General features: G+C 33.3%; 2 protein-coding genes and 1 long non-coding RNA gene across 3 annotated transcripts in view; all 3 read right to left on the reverse strand.

Moving 5' to 3' along the window:
• The window catches only part of LOC125386464, a 125,141-nt gene extending 122,481 nt beyond the window's left edge, over positions 1 to 2,660 (reverse strand). Inside the window, exon 1 of the long non-coding RNA XR_007226629.1 lies at positions 1,369 to 2,660. This is a non-coding gene — a long non-coding RNA (uncharacterized LOC125386464). The remainder of the gene's footprint in view (positions 1 to 1,368) is intronic.
• The window catches only part of LOC100644380 (syndecan), a 226,830-nt gene extending 210,200 nt beyond the window's left edge, over positions 1 to 16,630 (reverse strand). Inside the window, exon 1 of the mRNA XM_003401443.4 lies at positions 16,373 to 16,630. Coding sequence (XP_003401491.1) covers positions 16,373 to 16,444 — 72 coding nt within the window. The 5' untranslated portion in view covers positions 16,445 to 16,630. The remainder of the gene's footprint in view (positions 1 to 16,372) is intronic.
• A 1,842-nt stretch (positions 16,631 to 18,472) lies between these two features.
• On the reverse strand, positions 18,473 to 19,769 carry LOC100644502 (ATPase inhibitor mai-2, mitochondrial). The gene is made up of 3 exons (XM_003401444.4): positions 19,616 to 19,769; positions 18,942 to 19,074; positions 18,473 to 18,804 (listed from the first exon to the last, which is right to left on the reverse strand). The coding sequence occupies exons 1-3, from the start codon at positions 19,660 to 19,662 to the stop codon at positions 18,673 to 18,675; spliced, it is 312 nt and encodes a 103-aa protein (XP_003401492.1). The 5' UTR covers positions 19,663 to 19,769; the 3' UTR covers positions 18,473 to 18,672.
• Between the last annotated feature and the right edge of the window lie 10 nt (positions 19,770 to 19,779).

The following is a 19,779-nucleotide window of genomic DNA, read 5'->3' on the forward strand; positions in this document are numbered from 1 at the left end:
TATTATTTCATTATGTATTTTTAATTTTCCGTTACGGCAAAAACAAACTTAAACTGCGATAATATCTATCGAGACAACGATCTACAGTGAGATCCGTTATAACGAGGCGTGATAAAGTGCACGCGTACCGAGCGAAAGTTCAAAGTCGATTTTCTCGAAAACAAAGGCTCAAACGAAAAATTTTTATTCTATATTTTCGACTTATTTTTTCGCCCAGAATCACCCCCTTTCCGCTTGTACCACCAGTTACCAACCACCCCGTATATAAAGTGAATAATCCAAAAATTCTGCGTTAGAATACTTTCTTAAGAAGAATGAAAATAGAAGCCAGGGGAAGAGTCAGAGATTAAAGGAATCTTTTGATGAAAAGAAAGGAAGGGAAAAGAAAGGAGAAGAAATAGAAAATTCTGGGATCCTGTAGAAATAATGAAATTCAATGGAAGTTATTGGAGGATAGTTTGGTGTTCCGGCTGGAAGTTTGGCTGCTCGCGTGCGAAGGTAATTCGTCGTCGGGATAAAGGAAGAATTTATCGCGTCGTTCGAATTCATCGGCGTTCGCCTATGGATCGTTATTGAAAGCGGAGGGAAAAGTATAATCCTGTTAAATCCGCCGCTCCTGATTCGGGGATCCGTAGATTAAATTGAACCCTGCCAATCGAATTCTAGCGCGGCTCGTCTAATTTAATCGAGAACTTAGCCAGGATTGCCCGTTTTAAAATATAAAAAGCCCGCGAAACGGTAGAACGTTTCTGTCTGCGCGCACGTTATTGCGAAGCGTGTAGAATAAATATTTAAAGAATCGCGCGATAAGTGTACGTATTCGTTTAGATGGCCTCGGTAACTGCAACGATTCGAAAACCTCTACAAGATTAGAAGTTTGTTCGTTCCATTGCGCCTAAACCTGCGTAAGAACCTCTGCGAATCGAAATAAATGTAAGCTTGCTCCGATTCCAATTGTTTTCTTCGCGTTTTCTTTCCTTTCTTTATTAAAACTTTCTACTCTTATCGGGAAACTGCGCGCCCGGTATGAAACATCTGATTTTAAAAGCTTGCCAGAAGGAGAAACTGCTTTCTTTTTCTAATAAAATTAGCGTCGAGATACGACGTAAAAATTAACGTCAAAATAAAATTAACAGATATTCGTGTGTTAGTAGTCGACTGTGCAAAAGTTTAAGCGTCTTGAAATCGTGGCAGGAACTGTAAACGAGAGTCAAATGCGGCGAATTAGGAAAATGGTACGTAACACGGAACGCCCAGGAAATTTACAAAGAAATGTAAAAAAGAAAATGTATTTTTGCTGTGAGAAATGAATACTAATATTGGAGAAAAACAGCTGGTAAACAAATATCTTGCATCTTTTAAACTTACATCATTAATTCTCTTTGTCTTGTATACGTTGAACACGCGAATGGCGCACCTGAAGCACATCCTCTGTAATATCAATGGAAACAACGAGCTACATTGGACACATTGTTCATTATTGTCTCTTTTGTAATTGCCACCGGAAAATGAATATAAATTTTTATATCGTCATCGTCATCGTGAGTAGCAGCATCGTTAAAATTTTCTACATCATATACACTCAGCACATTATACGTCGTATCTCAACAGAAAAATAATAATTACACTAAGGAGACAAACGTAACAGTGAATTTCTTTTAAACACTGAAAGCAAACATATTTAATAATAAATCATGCAAAACTAATACAGATATTTATTAACTTGCCCTCGTTAAAAAATTTCGTTATTTAATTAGCCTCCTCCGACGATTTCATACGCTTTAACGTACAACGATCGATTGTATTCGACGAAAGCTACCCAAGTGAAGCTCAAATATGGATATGTTTGTCTCTTCTAACGAAATATTCTACGCTATTGATCGATTTTGTTATTTACTTGCCGAGATTTCGCAGTGTTCGATATTGGACACAGTTACGACTCGCTACAAGTAAATAACTGTAATAAAATGTATCGGGTGTTTTGAATAAAAGGCACTATAAAAGAAATACGTAACATATTGCTACATTTCTTTGATCCTTTGGCTGGAGAATAGAATTAAGAAAAACGAATTTTACGTATAAGGGTCATCTTTGTCTGGAAGACCTTAAGTCCGAGAATCGGGAGCAGCGTCAGCACTAAAGATATTTTTGAAATTATTTTCTCGCGACTAATGTTTATTGCAACGTTAGCAGCGACAAGAATGCCTGGATAATTAATTCCTCCGCGTTCGATGCAGCCGCGTGACTCTCGTGGGACGCCGATTGGGCGACTGTTGTTCGCCGTTTAAGAACTCGCCTTATATGGTCGCGTTGCTCGCGCCCAAAGAATCTTAAATCAACCGGCTGCGTTCGACGAAACCGTGCCGACACGAATTTTTTCGTAATACGTGTTATATGTACTTCCTTTTGAGGGAAACTCGATCGATTTTTCCCACAATTGCTTGAGAAGTCGGAGCAACAATTCGTTGAAAGTTAGAGGAAAAATTCCTTCCACGTTCTATAATATTTTCGTAACACTTGTCTCCTAATTTAAGACACTTCGTTTTACGTTCAGTCTTTCTCAGCTTTGCCCGATTTTTAGTCTTTGGTTTGAAATACGAGTCTTTCTTTTGCTATTTTCGTGGTAGTTCAAATATATATTCATTTTTCGATATGACTAAAATATTAAATTTGCAAATATTCAAAATTACATTGAAGATATTGAACGAAATTAAAAAAAGTTAATAAAAAGAAATTTTCTATGCGTCTAACACTACTCGATGTTCTGTGCCTTTAATTCGAGATATAAGTAAATCTGATTGTTTTGGAAAATACTCGTCAACAGAATTCCTTTTTTCTCTTTTTTTTTTGTAATCTCTCTGACAGTTAAAATATGTATTCGTTTCTCGATATGAATAAAATATTCGATATGCAAATGTTCGCTATTTTTAACTTACATTATAAATATTAAACGAAATATAATTAAATATACTAATTTATTCTAGATATTCACTACCTATCATCGTGCCGATAGAATTGCATTACCATAACACCCATTGAAATTTTCGAATTTTTTAGAAATTCCTTTAGCGTGATACACGGATGAAAGAGCATAGTTCTATGATATTTTGCGATAGTATGCCCGAGAGTCTATCTACATGTACCTATTATCCAGCGCGAAAGTACGTTGCCCCAACCTGACCTAAGCTTGCTCAAACGAGTCGTCGTAAAAGGCCATTAACGTCCGTCGTTTAATATTCGTCGCGGTGAATTGGTGCCATTTCGACACTAAACGAGTCTACTATAGCACGCCATCTCGCTATTCGGGAGACAAGGTCACGCGAATCCTCCAGACTGATTGACAAATTCGGGCGTTGCCCATCTTTTTCGTTCAAAATTTACTCTCGCTCGGAATTTTAATTAAAATGCCTTTAGAACTTCACGACGATAACATGTATTTTAATTTCCGATTAAAGAAATACTACTTTCTGATTAATAATTACGAAAGACGAACATTATCTATTTTTTCAATTCACTTTCTACGGTGTAGTGTTTTACGTGCTCATAATTATCATTTATAATCTGCTTATTTCACAATGATACTTATTTTAATTCTAAGGAAACACAAATTTTTGATTGATAATCGCGAGAATTGTCCAACTCTGTAATCCTATAATATGCATGTGACGTTTTACGTTTTAATGTATTGTTTTCTACGATTAGCGTAGCGTCGAAGGAAAATTTTCCACATTTTATTAAAAAGAAAAATAGAAAAAATTTGAAAATTTTGCCAAAAAAAGGGAAAAATTGATTTTAGTATACATATGTATATACTTATATATAATTATTAATTATTAACATATATATTTATAAATCTAGATATATATATAATTAATAAATATAAAAATTTATATTTACGATCTACAGTGAGATCCGTTATGAGAACAGTGAGAACGAGACGTGATAAGGTGCACGCGTACCGAGCAAAAATTCGAAGTCGTTTTTCTCGAAAACAAAGCCTCAAACGAAAAATTTTTATTCTACATTTTCGACTTCTTTTTTCGCCTAGAATCACCCCCTTTCCGCTTGTACCACCAGTTACCAACCACCCTGTATATTTAAGGCATAAGTTGAAAAAAAACTAATTAATATATAATTAAATATTTCAATATAATAATTAATACAAAATATTATTATTTTACAGAATGTAAACGATTCTCATCGAGATTGTTCCTGATTAAAGAAACGATCAACTAAAAGAAGGGACACGAGTCGAAAGTTCGAAATGACTCGTTTGGAAATTAGAATGTAAATCGTTCGAGGATCGTGAGTAACCGGCATCTCCCTGTGAACACGCCGACTACATAGAATTTTGAATGACATTAGACATCAATGGGAAGTGTTACTACACCGCGTTTCTAATGTATTCCATTGTAAATTTCCAGACAATGACCCATTGTCGTTCGACACCATGACCATCTTAGGAAATATACCGTGCTCGAGTATTATGAATAAACATTAATACAAGGTTAAAATAAATAATGGATATCAGAATGACAGGAATTGTATTAGCTGATAAAAAGAGAAACTTTGAAAACAGAATCAGAACAGGAGAAATTATGACATTTTTATAAAGAAGATAATCAGAATATTAATAGAAGATATATTTGTCAATTTTAATAATTCTATCGTTTACAATTAAACTCACGATGAGGTAAGTATAACTAAATCCAACAGATTTTCTACTCAATATATTTTATTACTTAAACAATAATTCTGTGGAATTAATAACACGATACTTATCTGTGAAAATACCTATTTCCAAACTGGTTTTTAAAAACGTTACTATTATTTAAGAGAAGTTTATAAGAATTGATAATTACATTTGAAGAAAAAATACAAGCTCCAAGCATACATTGATGACGAATAAATACGATTAATTACATACATGTTACAAATTAATTACAGATAGTTAAGAAATTAATAGAATGAGATTACTAAAATGCAGTGTGTCAGATATTTGAAGAGTTTTGTAGTACTAATTGTAAATGTAGAAGGCAAAAATTAAACACGCTAATAATTTTTTAAACGTATTTTATATATATCTTGTTAATATTAATACACTAGAATGTTAGAACTTTGTAGAGTTCCGTATGAGAAATAAAAAATCGAAGATTGACAATGAATGATAACATGCACTGTAAGTACGTCAGTATTTCTGTAGTTTGTGAATGATTTAAAGGTATTTAAAACGATAATCTCTATGAGTAACACTGTGTCTTTGATTTACATGCTGATTCATGCAAGTTAAATGCTTGACAACAATGGATTATCCTGTAGTAGAGGCAAACTGTTAGATAATGAAGCTAGAAAACGAGGGTACATAATTCAATCACGTCTCTTTATGAATTAGGAGCACGCGTATAAACGTTAGTCAACTGAAAATTATCTTACGCTTAAAATTCCTAATAAACAGTCATCCGTTGCATAATACGTGCAATCTTTGTTAACAATAAATAATGAAGTAACCAACGAGTAAACACCACGGTTATGTAAAAATATATTTTTTTTTTTTTTTTTGCTTAAAAAGTAAAATTTAAAAGAAACCTATGTAATTGAATAAAAGTATCAGAATAAAATGAAGAAATTGGATAATATAGATTACAGTTTAGAGTTAGGTATTGTTGGGAAATAATTGAAAAATACAGTGGAGAAGTAAACTTGAAACAGATCGATCAGATTTAATTACGAAGAGTGGAAATAATTAACGAAACGATCAGGCTAACACAGCGTTAATTATTATTCCTGTTGGAAGGTTTGCGATTAATCTAAAGGTTGTTCAAGCTTGATTAACTCTCTAGTTAGAAGCTAATAACGTGTCCAATTTATCCAATGGCGATGTATTAAACGATCCAATTAAACGATGCCCCATTAAAGAATCGACTGTAAACAATGCTTCTGCGAATTTAATGGAAACAAAACTCGGTAAACACATTTTTGACAAATGACAACACAGACATTTGACAAACTGCTGTGTACCTTACGTGTCGATTCTCGCCAGAAGAAATAGTTTGAGCAATTTCAATAAGTAGTTCCAATGGTATTGATTCCAGGGAATTTTAAATGAACGCATTGTTTCAGCCTAAAAGTACAGAAACTTCATTTTACTATCTCGAATAGAGTACTTTATCCAATCATTACAATTTTCCAATTTCGTATCGATCTCTGGCAATTTGAAACCAGCGAACAAATGGACCGAAAAGGCAAGAACCGAACGGGGACAAAAATATTCTATACAATTTGCCTTTAATAATTCCGCGCGTTTCTACGCGATGTAGAATGAAAGTCATAGATGAAAATGAAATTTTGTTTGAAAGTACGGTCGTTAAATTTCATTCCCAAAATCCCGGCCAATGTACATAATTGAATATCATAGGGGATTAAATTTGAAAAAGGTAGAAAAAATGAAAGCTCAGTTTTTACGTGGTATTTCGCAACGATGGAATATTAAATGTATACAGAGTTTAAACAAAAGATTTGAACGCGATACGATGCAACGCGCGTTCAACAATGATTCAAGGCAACAAAGAAAAAACGAATAAAAAATTAACAATTTTAATCAAGAATTCGTGTCCGGTTATATACTCGGGGAGGAGGAGGGGAATACAAAATAGAATGAAACGATGCAAACGAAAAACGAATAAATTGCCAAATGACTACACGGTTCGATATTCACGCGTCATAGAGAAGAATTATCGAGCAGAATAACTTCGATACTCAATTTCCATGCAACAAAGTAAGGTAAATAAAGGGACGGAATATGAAAATTGTTCAAACACCGGTTACTATGTTCCGTTCAATGTTCAAACATAATAACAAGGAATAACTAAATTAAAGAAACAAGAAATAGTTCTCGTAGAGAAAATCGATGAAAAAGAATTATTCATTTAGACACACACTATCAACAGTCGGATCAAGTTTTGTTTAATTCTAAAAAAATGAATTATTCGCTTCCGTAAGTGTGTTTATTGCAAGTAAAACTGGCTCAATAAGCGATTTAATTTACTGACTAATTGTGTCGAAGGGAAATTCTAATTGTAACTGCTAATTATTATTTCGATAAATGATACAGTAAGACGATCTTTGAACTCCGTTTACGATACTAAAATATGTATTCCATACTTCGGATAGAACTTTCCGTTTATTTAATTCGAAAAAGGAATATTACAAGAATTCTACGAAAATTACAAAATTGCAAAAGACGAAGAAACGATTAAAAACTTCACGCATCTTGTAACGTTGTAATCAAATATAAATAAATGGCAAATAATATTAATCTATTTAAATGCGAAACGAAACATCTACGAAACGAAAATAATTATATACTGGAAACTATGAAAGTAATTACTATAATTCGATCGACGTATCGGCAAACAATTTTTAAGCAATGCAACATCATTTCCAAGAAGATGAACTTTTGTATATCGAGTAACCTTCGTAATCGAAATTACCAGAAAGAAATTAAAAAGATGACAAATGAAAAAAATTATCATCGAAATGACGACAAGATGACACAATACAATCCAATAAACAGACAGATTGCAAATGCAGGCAAACTCTTGGATGAACCGTAGCACTGCGTGTATCGTTGAATTTAATACGCCAACGAAAACAAGATTGCGGCTCGATCTCGAGATTACAGCAACCAGAAGAGATTTTTTTTCCTTCTTGGGCGCGGTTACGCAACGAGAATGCGTGGCGATACGATACGAATATTTATAAGCTGTCCGTTCTCTGTTACACCAAATGGCCGACATAGCACGAACAACTCGCGTTTTCCACGCGCGAAGACAGCGTCATTATCACCGGTGATATTTCACGCGGCGAGTCTAACACCCACAGGCCTTTTAAAGCGTTCTCATTGCCGCCGGTTAAATTAAGGATTGCCCGGCAATTGGAAAACGCGACTCGATGTTGGTCGACGTCCTCTAAACCGATTTATGACGACCATCGGGGCCCATTTCTCTCCGTTTCAATCGCTTTTCCTTTACCTCTTACATCCTGTAATTAACTTCTCCAATTATTCTTGGGGAGCTTCAATAATATAAGAAAAAAAAAAAAAAGAAATCCTTTCGTCTCTCCTTTTGAAATCTCTCTTGCACTTTTTATTATTAGTATACCTATTACTGGAGATCTTTGGAACGAAAGAGAATTTCTCTAAGTATCACTAAGTATCACTAGTATCACTAAGAAGCTGCGATTTTATAACGTAAACCGAATTTTTTAATCTCCGTCCTCCTTTTTTTATTATTATTATTATTATTAACACGCGGATCTTCCAAAAACTAAGATGATCATTAAAGCATCTCTAAGGCGAAAAAATTGCAGGCTCCTAAAGTCGAAAACTTGCAGAAATTCTACTTCCAAAGGTAAAAAGTTGCAGAGATAACGTCTCCGAAGTGGAAGAGTTACAGAACGGCAGAACCTCGTTGAAATATTTTATATTTTAATAGAAACGCTATATGAATATCTAATACAAAATGTAAAATAAACAATCTTCGGAGAAATGGTTAATACCAGCCGCGTTTTTCCATAAATTCAAAACGTCGGAACCTGGAATATACAAGAGAAGCAAAGGAAGAACGCCTGAAAGAAAACATTGGAAACCACCGTAAAACGCGGTACCAGGGGTGAATGTGTGGTTCGTCAGACCAATCCTCGTTTAAGCTACGCTCACTAGTGAATATCAGCGAGGGAACGTAGACAAGGGTAGGTTGCATCGTTGTACAAACGTTGCCATGTGGCTTTCGCAGCCCCCTAACGAGCAAAAGTCCCCCCTAACGAGCCAAAGCCTCCCCCGCCCCTTGAGAGCAGCCTGGGGCCTAACCCGGGGCTGTTTCACGACCAACGTGACTCACGAATTTTACGAATCGAATCGGAACCAAGGAACCGGGTCATGTACCCTTCAGACCCGGTTTTGCTCTTCGACGAGACATTACCACGTTATGCTATATACCACAGAAATTCTAGGCAGATTCAAAAGCAAAAAAACAACAACCTGTACACGATGATGATGATGATGATGATGATGATGATGATAATAATAATAATAAATAACAATAATTGTTGTTATTTCTGTATTCAGAGGTAGGATCACAATAGCTATTATTTTATTCTTTGGATAAATCTATCTTTTCACTTTCTTTGCACTTTCTTACATGGACTAGGGATGAAAACAAAAGAAAATCTTAAACCTATCGATTATATCTAGAACTATCTTCTAGTTACTATTTACTGTAATTAGCTTATCTGCATATGGATGGCGAGCGCGAACTCACGTTATCATTTTCAACAATAATAATAACAATAATAGCAACAACGTTAATAATAATAATAATAATAATAACAACAACAATACCACACTGTGGTGCACGTTGTAATTTTCACAGGAAAATTATCCTGCTCATGCCGACACAAGCAGAAATAAATTTGTACGTGTAAAATTCAGAAATTAATGCACGTACCACGTACCCTTGTGGCAAATTGTCCACAGTAAGCTTACACATTAATGGGAAGAAAAGGAAATATCACGTGTTTGCAGAAATATTTTCTATTCCATTCAATCCATGGTATTACGTATAGACACTGTAGTATTGTTTTTTTATAGTTAGTTAATTAGAATATGCTATGGTAATGTATTATATCTATGGAGTATTGTAATATCTATAATTAATTAGAAATAGTATAGATATAGTAATAATGGTGTTATACTGTGTTCGTAAAAGATTATGTCTGTAATTAATTGATAATAATGAGGATACACTGCACCCATGAAGTGGTGAGGATGAATTATGTTTGAAGAATATTATAGTGATGTTTGAAGAATATATATTATAGAATGTAACAGTTAATTAGAAATATTATGGACAAATTATGATATTTATGTAATATTCATTGCATTAACTAGAGATTTTATCGATACAGTAATAGTGATAGTGCCTTCTATGGAATATTATAATATCTATTAGGTTGTCCGAAAAATGTCTTTCTTTCACAAACGTGTCTTTTGCAACAATGAACCTTCATACAAACGTGAAACTAAGTCTGTAAAATGTCGCGGTGTTCATATCAACAGAACGAAATGGATCGTACGTAATTCGACAAAACAAAAAACATTGTGCGTCTATTATTTCCTCATAAAACGAAAGAAACTTTTCGGACAACCTAATACAATTGACAAAATATATTTTTTAGCAATTTTTATGCAACTTGTTCGACGATTTGATTCGATGTAAGATCGAAATGAAGCGGAATGAAAATACGATGAAGCATGAAAACAATTCGTATCTGATAATTTGACTAAAAAAACTGACTGAAATAATCAAAGGTGGCCCTAGGGTCCATTTTCTGCATCGGCCAATCTCGAATGCCGCCGCGGTAGGACAATGCCTGGCAGGACAATGGAAAATGACCGAGGCGAGGGCTTTTAGGGCTTCTTGCCGTCACATCTCACCCGTACAATGTACATCGATTGCATTATACGCTCGATCATCGATCAACGACCCTAGTATATTCGTTGTTTAATCACGTTTTACAAGGTTAATTCATGGAAAAGAACCTAGTGTGGCATCTTAGAGGCTGGAAGATTTGATGGTTGGACGTCGTTCGAATGAACAAAAATGGCAGTAACTGTTGATTCGTATTCAAAATATTACAATTATGGTTGTACTAACTTCAATTTTCTACGTCAAACAATCCAATCTCGCATTGTTCAATTTTCATAATACTTCATAATCTGGTTACAACAACATTTTAGCGATCACAACACACGTTTATTCCAAACACCAATATTCCACTTCAAAGTTTCAAAGAGAACTCTCCTAACGACATAATCCTTTGATTATTCTAAAGAACATCAACCTTCTAAGGATCAGATAAGATTACAATCGACTAACATGTGACTATTACTAAAGTTGCAAGCGCACAGAGCAAGAAAGAGAGAGAGAGAGAGAGACGAACAGAGCAGCGTAAAGTTTACCATGAAATAACGATAGCTCAGGGAAATCTGATTCGTTGGTTCTCGATGTAACAGCGTGAACCATCGATAGAATTTCGTTGTGGACCAAGTTCGACTGGATCTTCCGCTGAACAGCGAGCGTACAAGTGCTACAGGTTACGGCCTTGCGAAATGGCCAACGAACGGAACTACAGGGGCATCGTTCTTCCGTGTCCATTTCCAACATCCCTTCCGGCCCAATTTCTATGTTTCTTTCGCGTAAAAACTACTTCACGTTCGAATAAAAGCATTCAAGCTTTACGATATGGGGGTATTCTTGCGGTACGTATGTTTTTGTTTTGTTATCTTTAGACCCTTTGGGAAAAGGATTAAATAACAAACAATATTCACTGAAATATCATTCTCTTTTTTGGTGTAAATTTCTAAATAATATTATTTAAATATAATCTTCTATTAAATAATAGGCCTTATTGCCAATATAATCTGCTGCTAAATACTATTATTCTTTCTTATCATCAATTACTTGCAATATTAGTAAAGGATTAAATAATGTAAAACACTTGATATGTTATCAATCGGAAGATGATTTCGTATTAAATATTTTATGGAGTAATGTATCCACTTTACCTAACAATGGCAGTTTGTATCACTTTAAATCGAAAAAAGAAATTGTTTACTCAAAAGTACAAAACCTATAGAATATTGAGGAATAGAGAAGTTCACGACCTTCCAGTTCACTGACCTGACTACTTCGATATACTCTGCGGGCCATTTTCATGAAAAAGTTATCTTCAACGATAAAAACCACCTACGTATGCTTAACGTGCACCGAAGTTCTACAACAATTCTTAACGAACTAACATAAAATAAACGTAAACATTATACTTACAGCGAAATCCATGTCTAAATTTTTCCTAACACACGCTTAAAATGGTTCAGAGGAACAGCTCGAACCAACCTAACTGCGTATCATATAACGTATCTAATTTCAGTATTTTTAAAGCAATATCGAATAAATTACACGCGACGATAAGAAAAAATAAAAAGAATGCTTATTCTCCTTTCGAAGAATTATAAACGAAGCAAATTTAAACTAAGCTATGTATCATGTAACGTGCCTATATTTAGTATTAAATATCGAAATGAATAAGAATAATAAAAATAACGTTTACGCGTAAATTTTCACTTCGAAAAATTATGGATGAAGCAAACAAATGGAACATATCGGCGGATTTATCGGCACCAACGAGATTTTCAGTCAGTAACGCATTGCTTCCGTACAATGCAGTAATACCTTTAAGTAATAATACACGTAACATTGCGTAAATAAAGGGCTTTATTAATTTCAGCGAATTGTAGGAGCGCATGTGTGCGTGAATCTGATTCGAACGAGTCACAAGAGCAAAAGGGTCGAAACTTTCGTTTGGACGATGACTGGGGAACCAACCAGGGGCTTTTCATTGTTTACACGCAATAATTAACTAAAATGAATTCAATTAATATCCGCGTTACCGTCCCGTCGTAAATCAACACATGTGTATCGTCATCAATTTTTCCATCGAAGATACATTCATTTCGTCCTCAGCCCCGTTTGCAATTAAGGGCCATGAGCAAATATCACGAGTCCATTTTTATTGATTCCTTATTTTTACGTCATTTAATAATAAAAAAAGGCACGTTTGTTTTATATGAAATATTGTATTTAAAAATACAGAACGATAAACGAACAAGATTACCCATCAAAGATCAAATTTAGTCGAGAGAAAACGCTTGAAGAGAATTTGAAAGATGAGAAGGACTTCGAATTTTTAAATCGCAATTTTTAAGATCGCAGGAGCAAGGCATGATAAGCATATTATATTTTTGTTCATTTTCTAATTCTGATGTTATCTTATCATCGAACAAGATAATTTTAATGGAACATAATCGAAAACCAATACCTGTTATGTCTAACGATGTCTGTCTTAATTAAGTCTTTATTGTGTGTCTATTAAGACATTCTTATTAATTTAGAGATTAATGAGGAAGATATAGAGAGATGTCTTATTAAAAGTAGGCAGTGAGTGTAAATTTTAAAGACCAAGTATATATTTATATACTTATGGAAACGCGTAATGTTTTGGATATTTTTCAACCGTCGATAGGTTCGTCGAAGCGCTTCGTGCACCACGGCACCAATGTTGCTACAGTCGCCCGAACGATAGTCGAGTCTTTGCGAAAAGCAAGCAAAAAAAAAAAAAAAATAATGTATACAGGCCTGATGGTGTTGGCAAAGTTTCGAATTACTCGTCAACATCGGACAGAATATTTCTGGTCTCACGTTTTTGCGCCTCGTGGTCCGATACCTCGTCCACCGTGCGAGACGAGAGGATAAACAACGGTCCCGACCGATGATGGCGCGAGAGAAAAAAAACATCGTATGGTTGCTCACGGAAGTATTCGAACACTTACCATAGAAAATTTTTATATATCGTATATTATGTGGAATATACATATATAATGAGTAGATTGTAGGTTTCAGTGCAAATTTATATTATTTTAAATACAATTAAAAAATGTAGAACTTCGATGGAAAATTGGTTTAGCTACCAAGTATTATAGAAAACACTTTGAACATTTTATATATCTTTTCACATTACATATACGAATTCTGTGCAATTTCGCGCTATCAAATTTTATAATTTTTATTTTTATTATAAGTTTTTATAATAAATTCTACTTTATTTATAATAAATATATAGCCTAGCAATGAGACACGATTGTCATGATTATATTGAATTATATTGAATCCAATCTGGAAATACATATAGTAAGGGACAAAAGTATTCGCACAGTTGGGATGTAGAAATAAAAGGATCGATATTTCCTATATTATTAAATACATGTTACGCATTATTTGAAAACGTTCTTAATAATAACGTCAATATTTCTGTACATTTATTACACAATCATATTATTTATATAAACGTCTATTATAACATACAATTACAGTGTATATTTATTATTTGTATAAATATTTGAATTTATTTAATAATATAGAAAATATTATTCCTTTTTATTTCTACATTTCAACTGTACGAATATTTTTTGTGTTTAGCTGTATACAAAAGCTCTGCAAACATGTATTTAATCAAAATCAATGCACAACAAAAATAGTCATCTTAAACGCATAATGAGTGTTAAAAAAAAATACCGCTTAATACCGAGATTTATTAATATAATGGATAATTGATTGCTCAAACACTTTCGACATCTCTGCAAAATATATACTTGTATTGAATTTCTTATAATTTCTATATATATTCAAATTCGTTTAATGTTTGATGTTTTATTTTCAAATTTGTTTAAACGCTAAATGTAATCATGATAATCGCCTTTCATTATAGTGCTGATAAATTTCAAAATGTTTCATATAACGCACATGCCTAAAGTATTTATAAAAAAATTCCTACAAGTGTTCGTATACTTTCATAGTCACTATAATGATCGACCATATACGAGTGTGTAGAAGAATTCCTGTCCTATCCTGTCGTAACGTAGGCTATCGAAGAGAACGAGACACCTCGCCACCCGTGATACAGTAAAAGTTTCGAAATAATAGATTCGCGGCACGCACCGCGTAGGGGCGTGTAATATCCCGTGATTTACCATATTATGTAATTACGGCAGGTAAAAATGTCTTGTAAGGCACCGCGCCTTCCGAGAACCAATTTAGAACGAGCTATTAACGTTAACACTCGTACCATCCGTCTTGGGTCCTTTCGAATCCCAAAATCAATTTTTTATCGATTTATTTCCTGTTTTAATTTGTTAGAAAGCTAAAGACGGTATTCGACGAAATTATTATATGGATCTGTGTTATATTCATATAATAATAAACTATGTATATATATAGTAATATAGTAATTAAAATAATATTTTAAAAGGATATGTATTTTTCTTTTTTTTTTTTTTTTTTCTTATATTCTCATGACCAATTAACTAATACAAAACACGAATTTTCTACGAAAGAGCTAAAACCGAATGAAAAATGACCGAAATCGATAATATTATGTAGCAACATTGTATTTCAAAATGTCACTAACTAAACGATAAACGTATCTATTTTCGATAAAGTTATTCCCAATTTTAGTACGCTACTATGTCTCTTGTTTATAAAGATCAGAAAATATGTGTTTCTACTGTTAATACCTAAAAAACAAAAATTATTTTCTAAAATCTAAAAACATCTAGTTCTGCAAGAGTTAACATATTGGAAACAGATACTATAAGCAAGTCACTAGTATGCAATAGACCTATAAATAAGCAATTTGCTTCGACTACAAATAAAAAAGTATCACTTGCAGGTATCTACGAAAATTCGAGTATTTCTATATCTCGAATTTTTGTATTTTAATCTTCCTCGTTTTACGAAGTAAATCAAGTTTCTAATAATTTAATAGAATGTTCTATATGAAATTGAAACGAGAAAACACGCATATAATGGTAACCAGACTGCGGAAGTTTATGCAAATTCATAGTTTTGTCAACATGATGTAAAAAATGAAATGTAAATAAAGATCTGTTTCACCTATTAAATATTATAATATGTGCATCACTCTGGATATTTTATATATTTTTCATATTAAATGCATCCTGCAAATTTTTCTATTTTCAAATATTCCCTAATTGCATAAACATGCGTAGCCTGTTATAACAATTTGTTCATATTTTGCACAAATTTGAGATACTCTTTAACATTATAAAAGTACAATTGGATCGACAACAACAAGTTTAAATCGTCCTAGTATCGGAGCAAAACCGAGTTTTGTCCACATGAGCACGCCACGACGAAACGAGTAAACAAATTCGTGCAATTGGTAATGGAGCGTAAACAACCGCTGCCCGAGTCGCGTCGTGCGGCGTCTGTTTAGGATTTGAACGTACACAAACTGGAGGATACATGTCATGTAAGAACGCGACACATCGATTATATGACGCATTCAAGTGCATATTCAGGATAGAAATTCCATAAGTGGAAGTATTTCTAAGAAACAGACCCGCTCTATGAAAACACAAGCAAACGCAAAAGTGAACGACAGAGGCGCAGCACGTTTCTTTTTAAAACTATTTGTAACGTACATTCAATGAATTTGCTAGATTTATTTTATTTTATTTCATTATATTAGCGGTATAATCAGAATACAATGTTATGAAATAATTTGCTGGCTTAGGTACTGTCTACAGCACCACTTATAACGTGCTAAGTACTCAGATAAAATATCCTTTTAAAATAAATGTTGTTGGGTGATGACAAGATACGAAGGAAAAGGGGATCGAACGATCGTCGAAGGAGTGACAGAAGGGAGAAACAAGGCTACGAAAGCAAGTACTCACCTCGGTAGCGGCGTTGCATCCCGCGAGAATGACGGCCGTACTGATCAGGATCCAGTATATCCTCGGTTGCATCTTTCCCTTTGTAATTACCGCTGGGCCCGTTCAAGAGCCCCCTGACCGATCACCGCGTCGGTTCTACGAAACCAAACGAAAAAAATTACGCGTACGTCCCAGCCAGGAAGAAACCACCAAAAATCCACCGGAGCAACAACGCGACACACACCACACTGATCGATGAACCGCGAGACACTGAGGGCGCGTCGATCGGTCACTTCACCGCCGAGCTGCCGCCATTTTGAAATGAACGTGAGCGCGACCTAGTGGTTGATATCGGAAGTCTCTCTTCGGCGATTTTACGACGATGCGCGAAGTATTTGAATTTTAAACCAGTTTAAATTCGTTTGTAGTAACTAAGTAGGAGTTTTAATAGAGGAAAAATAAAATGTGCAATGCTAGGTAAGTTGATTAGTGTCTAAATGTTATGTTATCTAATAAATTCGTATTTTTATATAGGATATGATATTTAGTTAATGATGCGCGTAATCTTTTTCTAGATATGGAAGGCTGAAAAGCATAATGGTGTCAGCCATTGATAGTTATCAGAAAATATGTTCTGTGTTTATCGTTATAAGAAATGTATTGCTTTTTCACATTATGGAAATGAATCGCGATAGAGAATAAAGTTATTTTTTATTTACGAAACTAACGAGATAACACTTTTAAAAATTACGCTTAGACGAAAGTTACGCAAGTAAATCCAAATTGTAAAAATGTTGACTTACACTATTATAATTTTCAACCCGCCATATTGTTCTTTGCAAGTGAGGTGAGTTAGCTTTTTGTTATTTTGTTGAAAAGTTCTGATATGTGTATCTTTATATTCTTTCAATTACTTAATGGTTACTCGAATACTATTCATATTACTTATCGTGTGTTCGTTCACTGCGTTTAATATACATAACATTTTTATAATATAACACTAAAAGCTAAACAAACTTATTACTCAACTTAACATATAGATAGTTAAAAATTAGAATTACTAAGATAAAATTAACAAAAATGGTAAAAATTTGATTCTAATCTTTTTTCGTTCCTCATGTTTAGGCAAACTGCCATAAGGAGTAAAGAATAATGATGGAGACGAAAAAATAAATGAGCGGGAAAATTGTACAAGAACGCCATAATGGTGAGTTCCATCTTTAAACGAGTTCATATTCGTTTCATACAGTGGTAATAATTCATAAAATAAAGATTCAAGAAATAACTACCGTATTTGTCAATCAACCATTTTTTAATCATAAAATATAAAAATTTAAGCCTACATCAAACTTTCTTACTTCTTGAATATGTATTTGCAACTTTAATAGGTATCATTAGCAACTAATTACAATGTGTTTCACATTTTCGGAGAGAACTATCACAATAAAGCTATTTCTTATCGCTAGCCGATAAATCTTTCTCAAGACCTTTTAAAAATCGGAGATTTTCGTTGATGGTACGATTATATTCTTCAATTTTATTACGCATTGATGTCACCTCGTCTTGCATGCATTTCACTTCCTCTTGCATTTTTTGTTTTAACATTTCTAACAATTCTTTATCCTGGAAAGTAAGCAAACAAACATTTCTTGATCGTGATTACTTTATATACTGAAAATTATTACCTGTTTGTAATAATATTCAGCCTCGTATGCAATATCGTTGTTCGAAGTTTTGTTTTTATTAGAATCACTGTATCTCCTTGTGAAATATCTAGAACTATTAAAACTGTCGTATGATTCCAAAAAAATTAATATAACCAATAAAAATAATCAAGAGGGTTTAATAATACACAAAACTTTTAAATATCAAACTTACCAGCTTTCAGGCGATAATCTTTTTAAAATATATCGAAACATTATCTTCAATAATTTTTAATATCATCAATTTTCCGAAAAAAAATTCTTTCATAAATTGAAACAGAAATTTTGCGACTTTCTGTCACGAACAATGAAACATTTGAATGTAAACGTTATCGAAATATGATCGATATAATCGTACTGATATTAATTTTTTTCGAGACATATAAATAAGAGCTTTTGCATAAGTACAAGAAAATAATTATTAGTTTACAGCTTTTATTCAATATGTATATATGTATATATTATTCTATATTATCTTTGTGTATAATATTTAAAAAAAAGTACTGACATAAATGTCTACTATAATTGCTATTAGTAATAATATAACAGTTACATCATTAGAAAGAGCAGCATCATTCTTAGAAAGTATGCAGATATATTGATGTAAGATGAATTAGTTTATTTATCATCCATATCTGTGATTCTTTTTTTGTGACGGTTTATGGCTTCCTGATGGCGTTTGATTTGTTCCTCATGGAAAGAGATCTCATCGTGAAGGTCCTCTTTCAGCTTTTGAATTTGTTGCTTTTGCTAGAATCAAAATATTGATATTTCTAAGCAAATCATTATAGATTATGGTATATAGAAACATAATGGAAATAAATCTTCTAGCAACTTTATGAACACCATAAGAATTCAATTAGTGCAGAGAAATAGAAGTAACTAACCAGATTATAGAAATATTGATCTTCATGAGCTGCTTCCATTTTTCCAAAAGCTCCACCAGCATCACGGATGCTTCCACCACCGCCACCTCCACGTCCAGCTCCAGATCCACGTTCACCAATCATTTTTACTTGGCTGCAATAATCGAATGATTGAATCTTAATTAGTCTCCTAATGATTAATAGTGCCAAAAAAAGCTGTGACATAGCAGCAGGTGTTAAAAATATTCATTGTCCATTTATATCATCAATACAAATAAACAGCTGAATAAAGAACATTGATTCAGACTATTCTACGCTTCAATCACAAATACTATAAATAAAAATAAATACAGAACGATGAAAACAATATTGCAAAAATATTATAAACGATATTTTATAAGAACACAACCTATTACAGACTATTACATAAGTTAAGTACATATACCAAAAAGTCAATAATTCTCTACAAGCTTGTATAGTTTACAAAAAATATATATCTTAATTAACTGAACGAATGATCTATTTAGATTATTGCAGATATATTTTTACAAAAAGAGTTAAAATACAACGTACGTTGCCTTTAACTACGTTGTGTGCAAATACTACAAAAAAGCCGGGGTCTATTTAAGCTAAGCAGAGAAACAAAATCTATACAATTAACATTAACCATTCCTATGGAAAACATTCTTTTGTACCTCAATGAAGCCATATTTCGAGAAAACGTAGTAATAACTCGTTGCATTGTTCTCTGTGAAAATTTCAAAGTATAGCAAGTGCTGAAGATTCTATTAGAAACTATACACTACTGCGAAGTGGAACACCACGTCGTGTTGATTCGGTAGAATTTCCGCGAGATGGC

This window comes from Bombus terrestris, chromosome 15, assembly GCF_910591885.1.
Source record: "Bombus terrestris chromosome 15, iyBomTerr1.2, whole genome shotgun sequence".
NCBI classification, from domain to species: domain Eukaryota; kingdom Metazoa; phylum Arthropoda; class Insecta; order Hymenoptera; family Apidae; genus Bombus; species Bombus terrestris.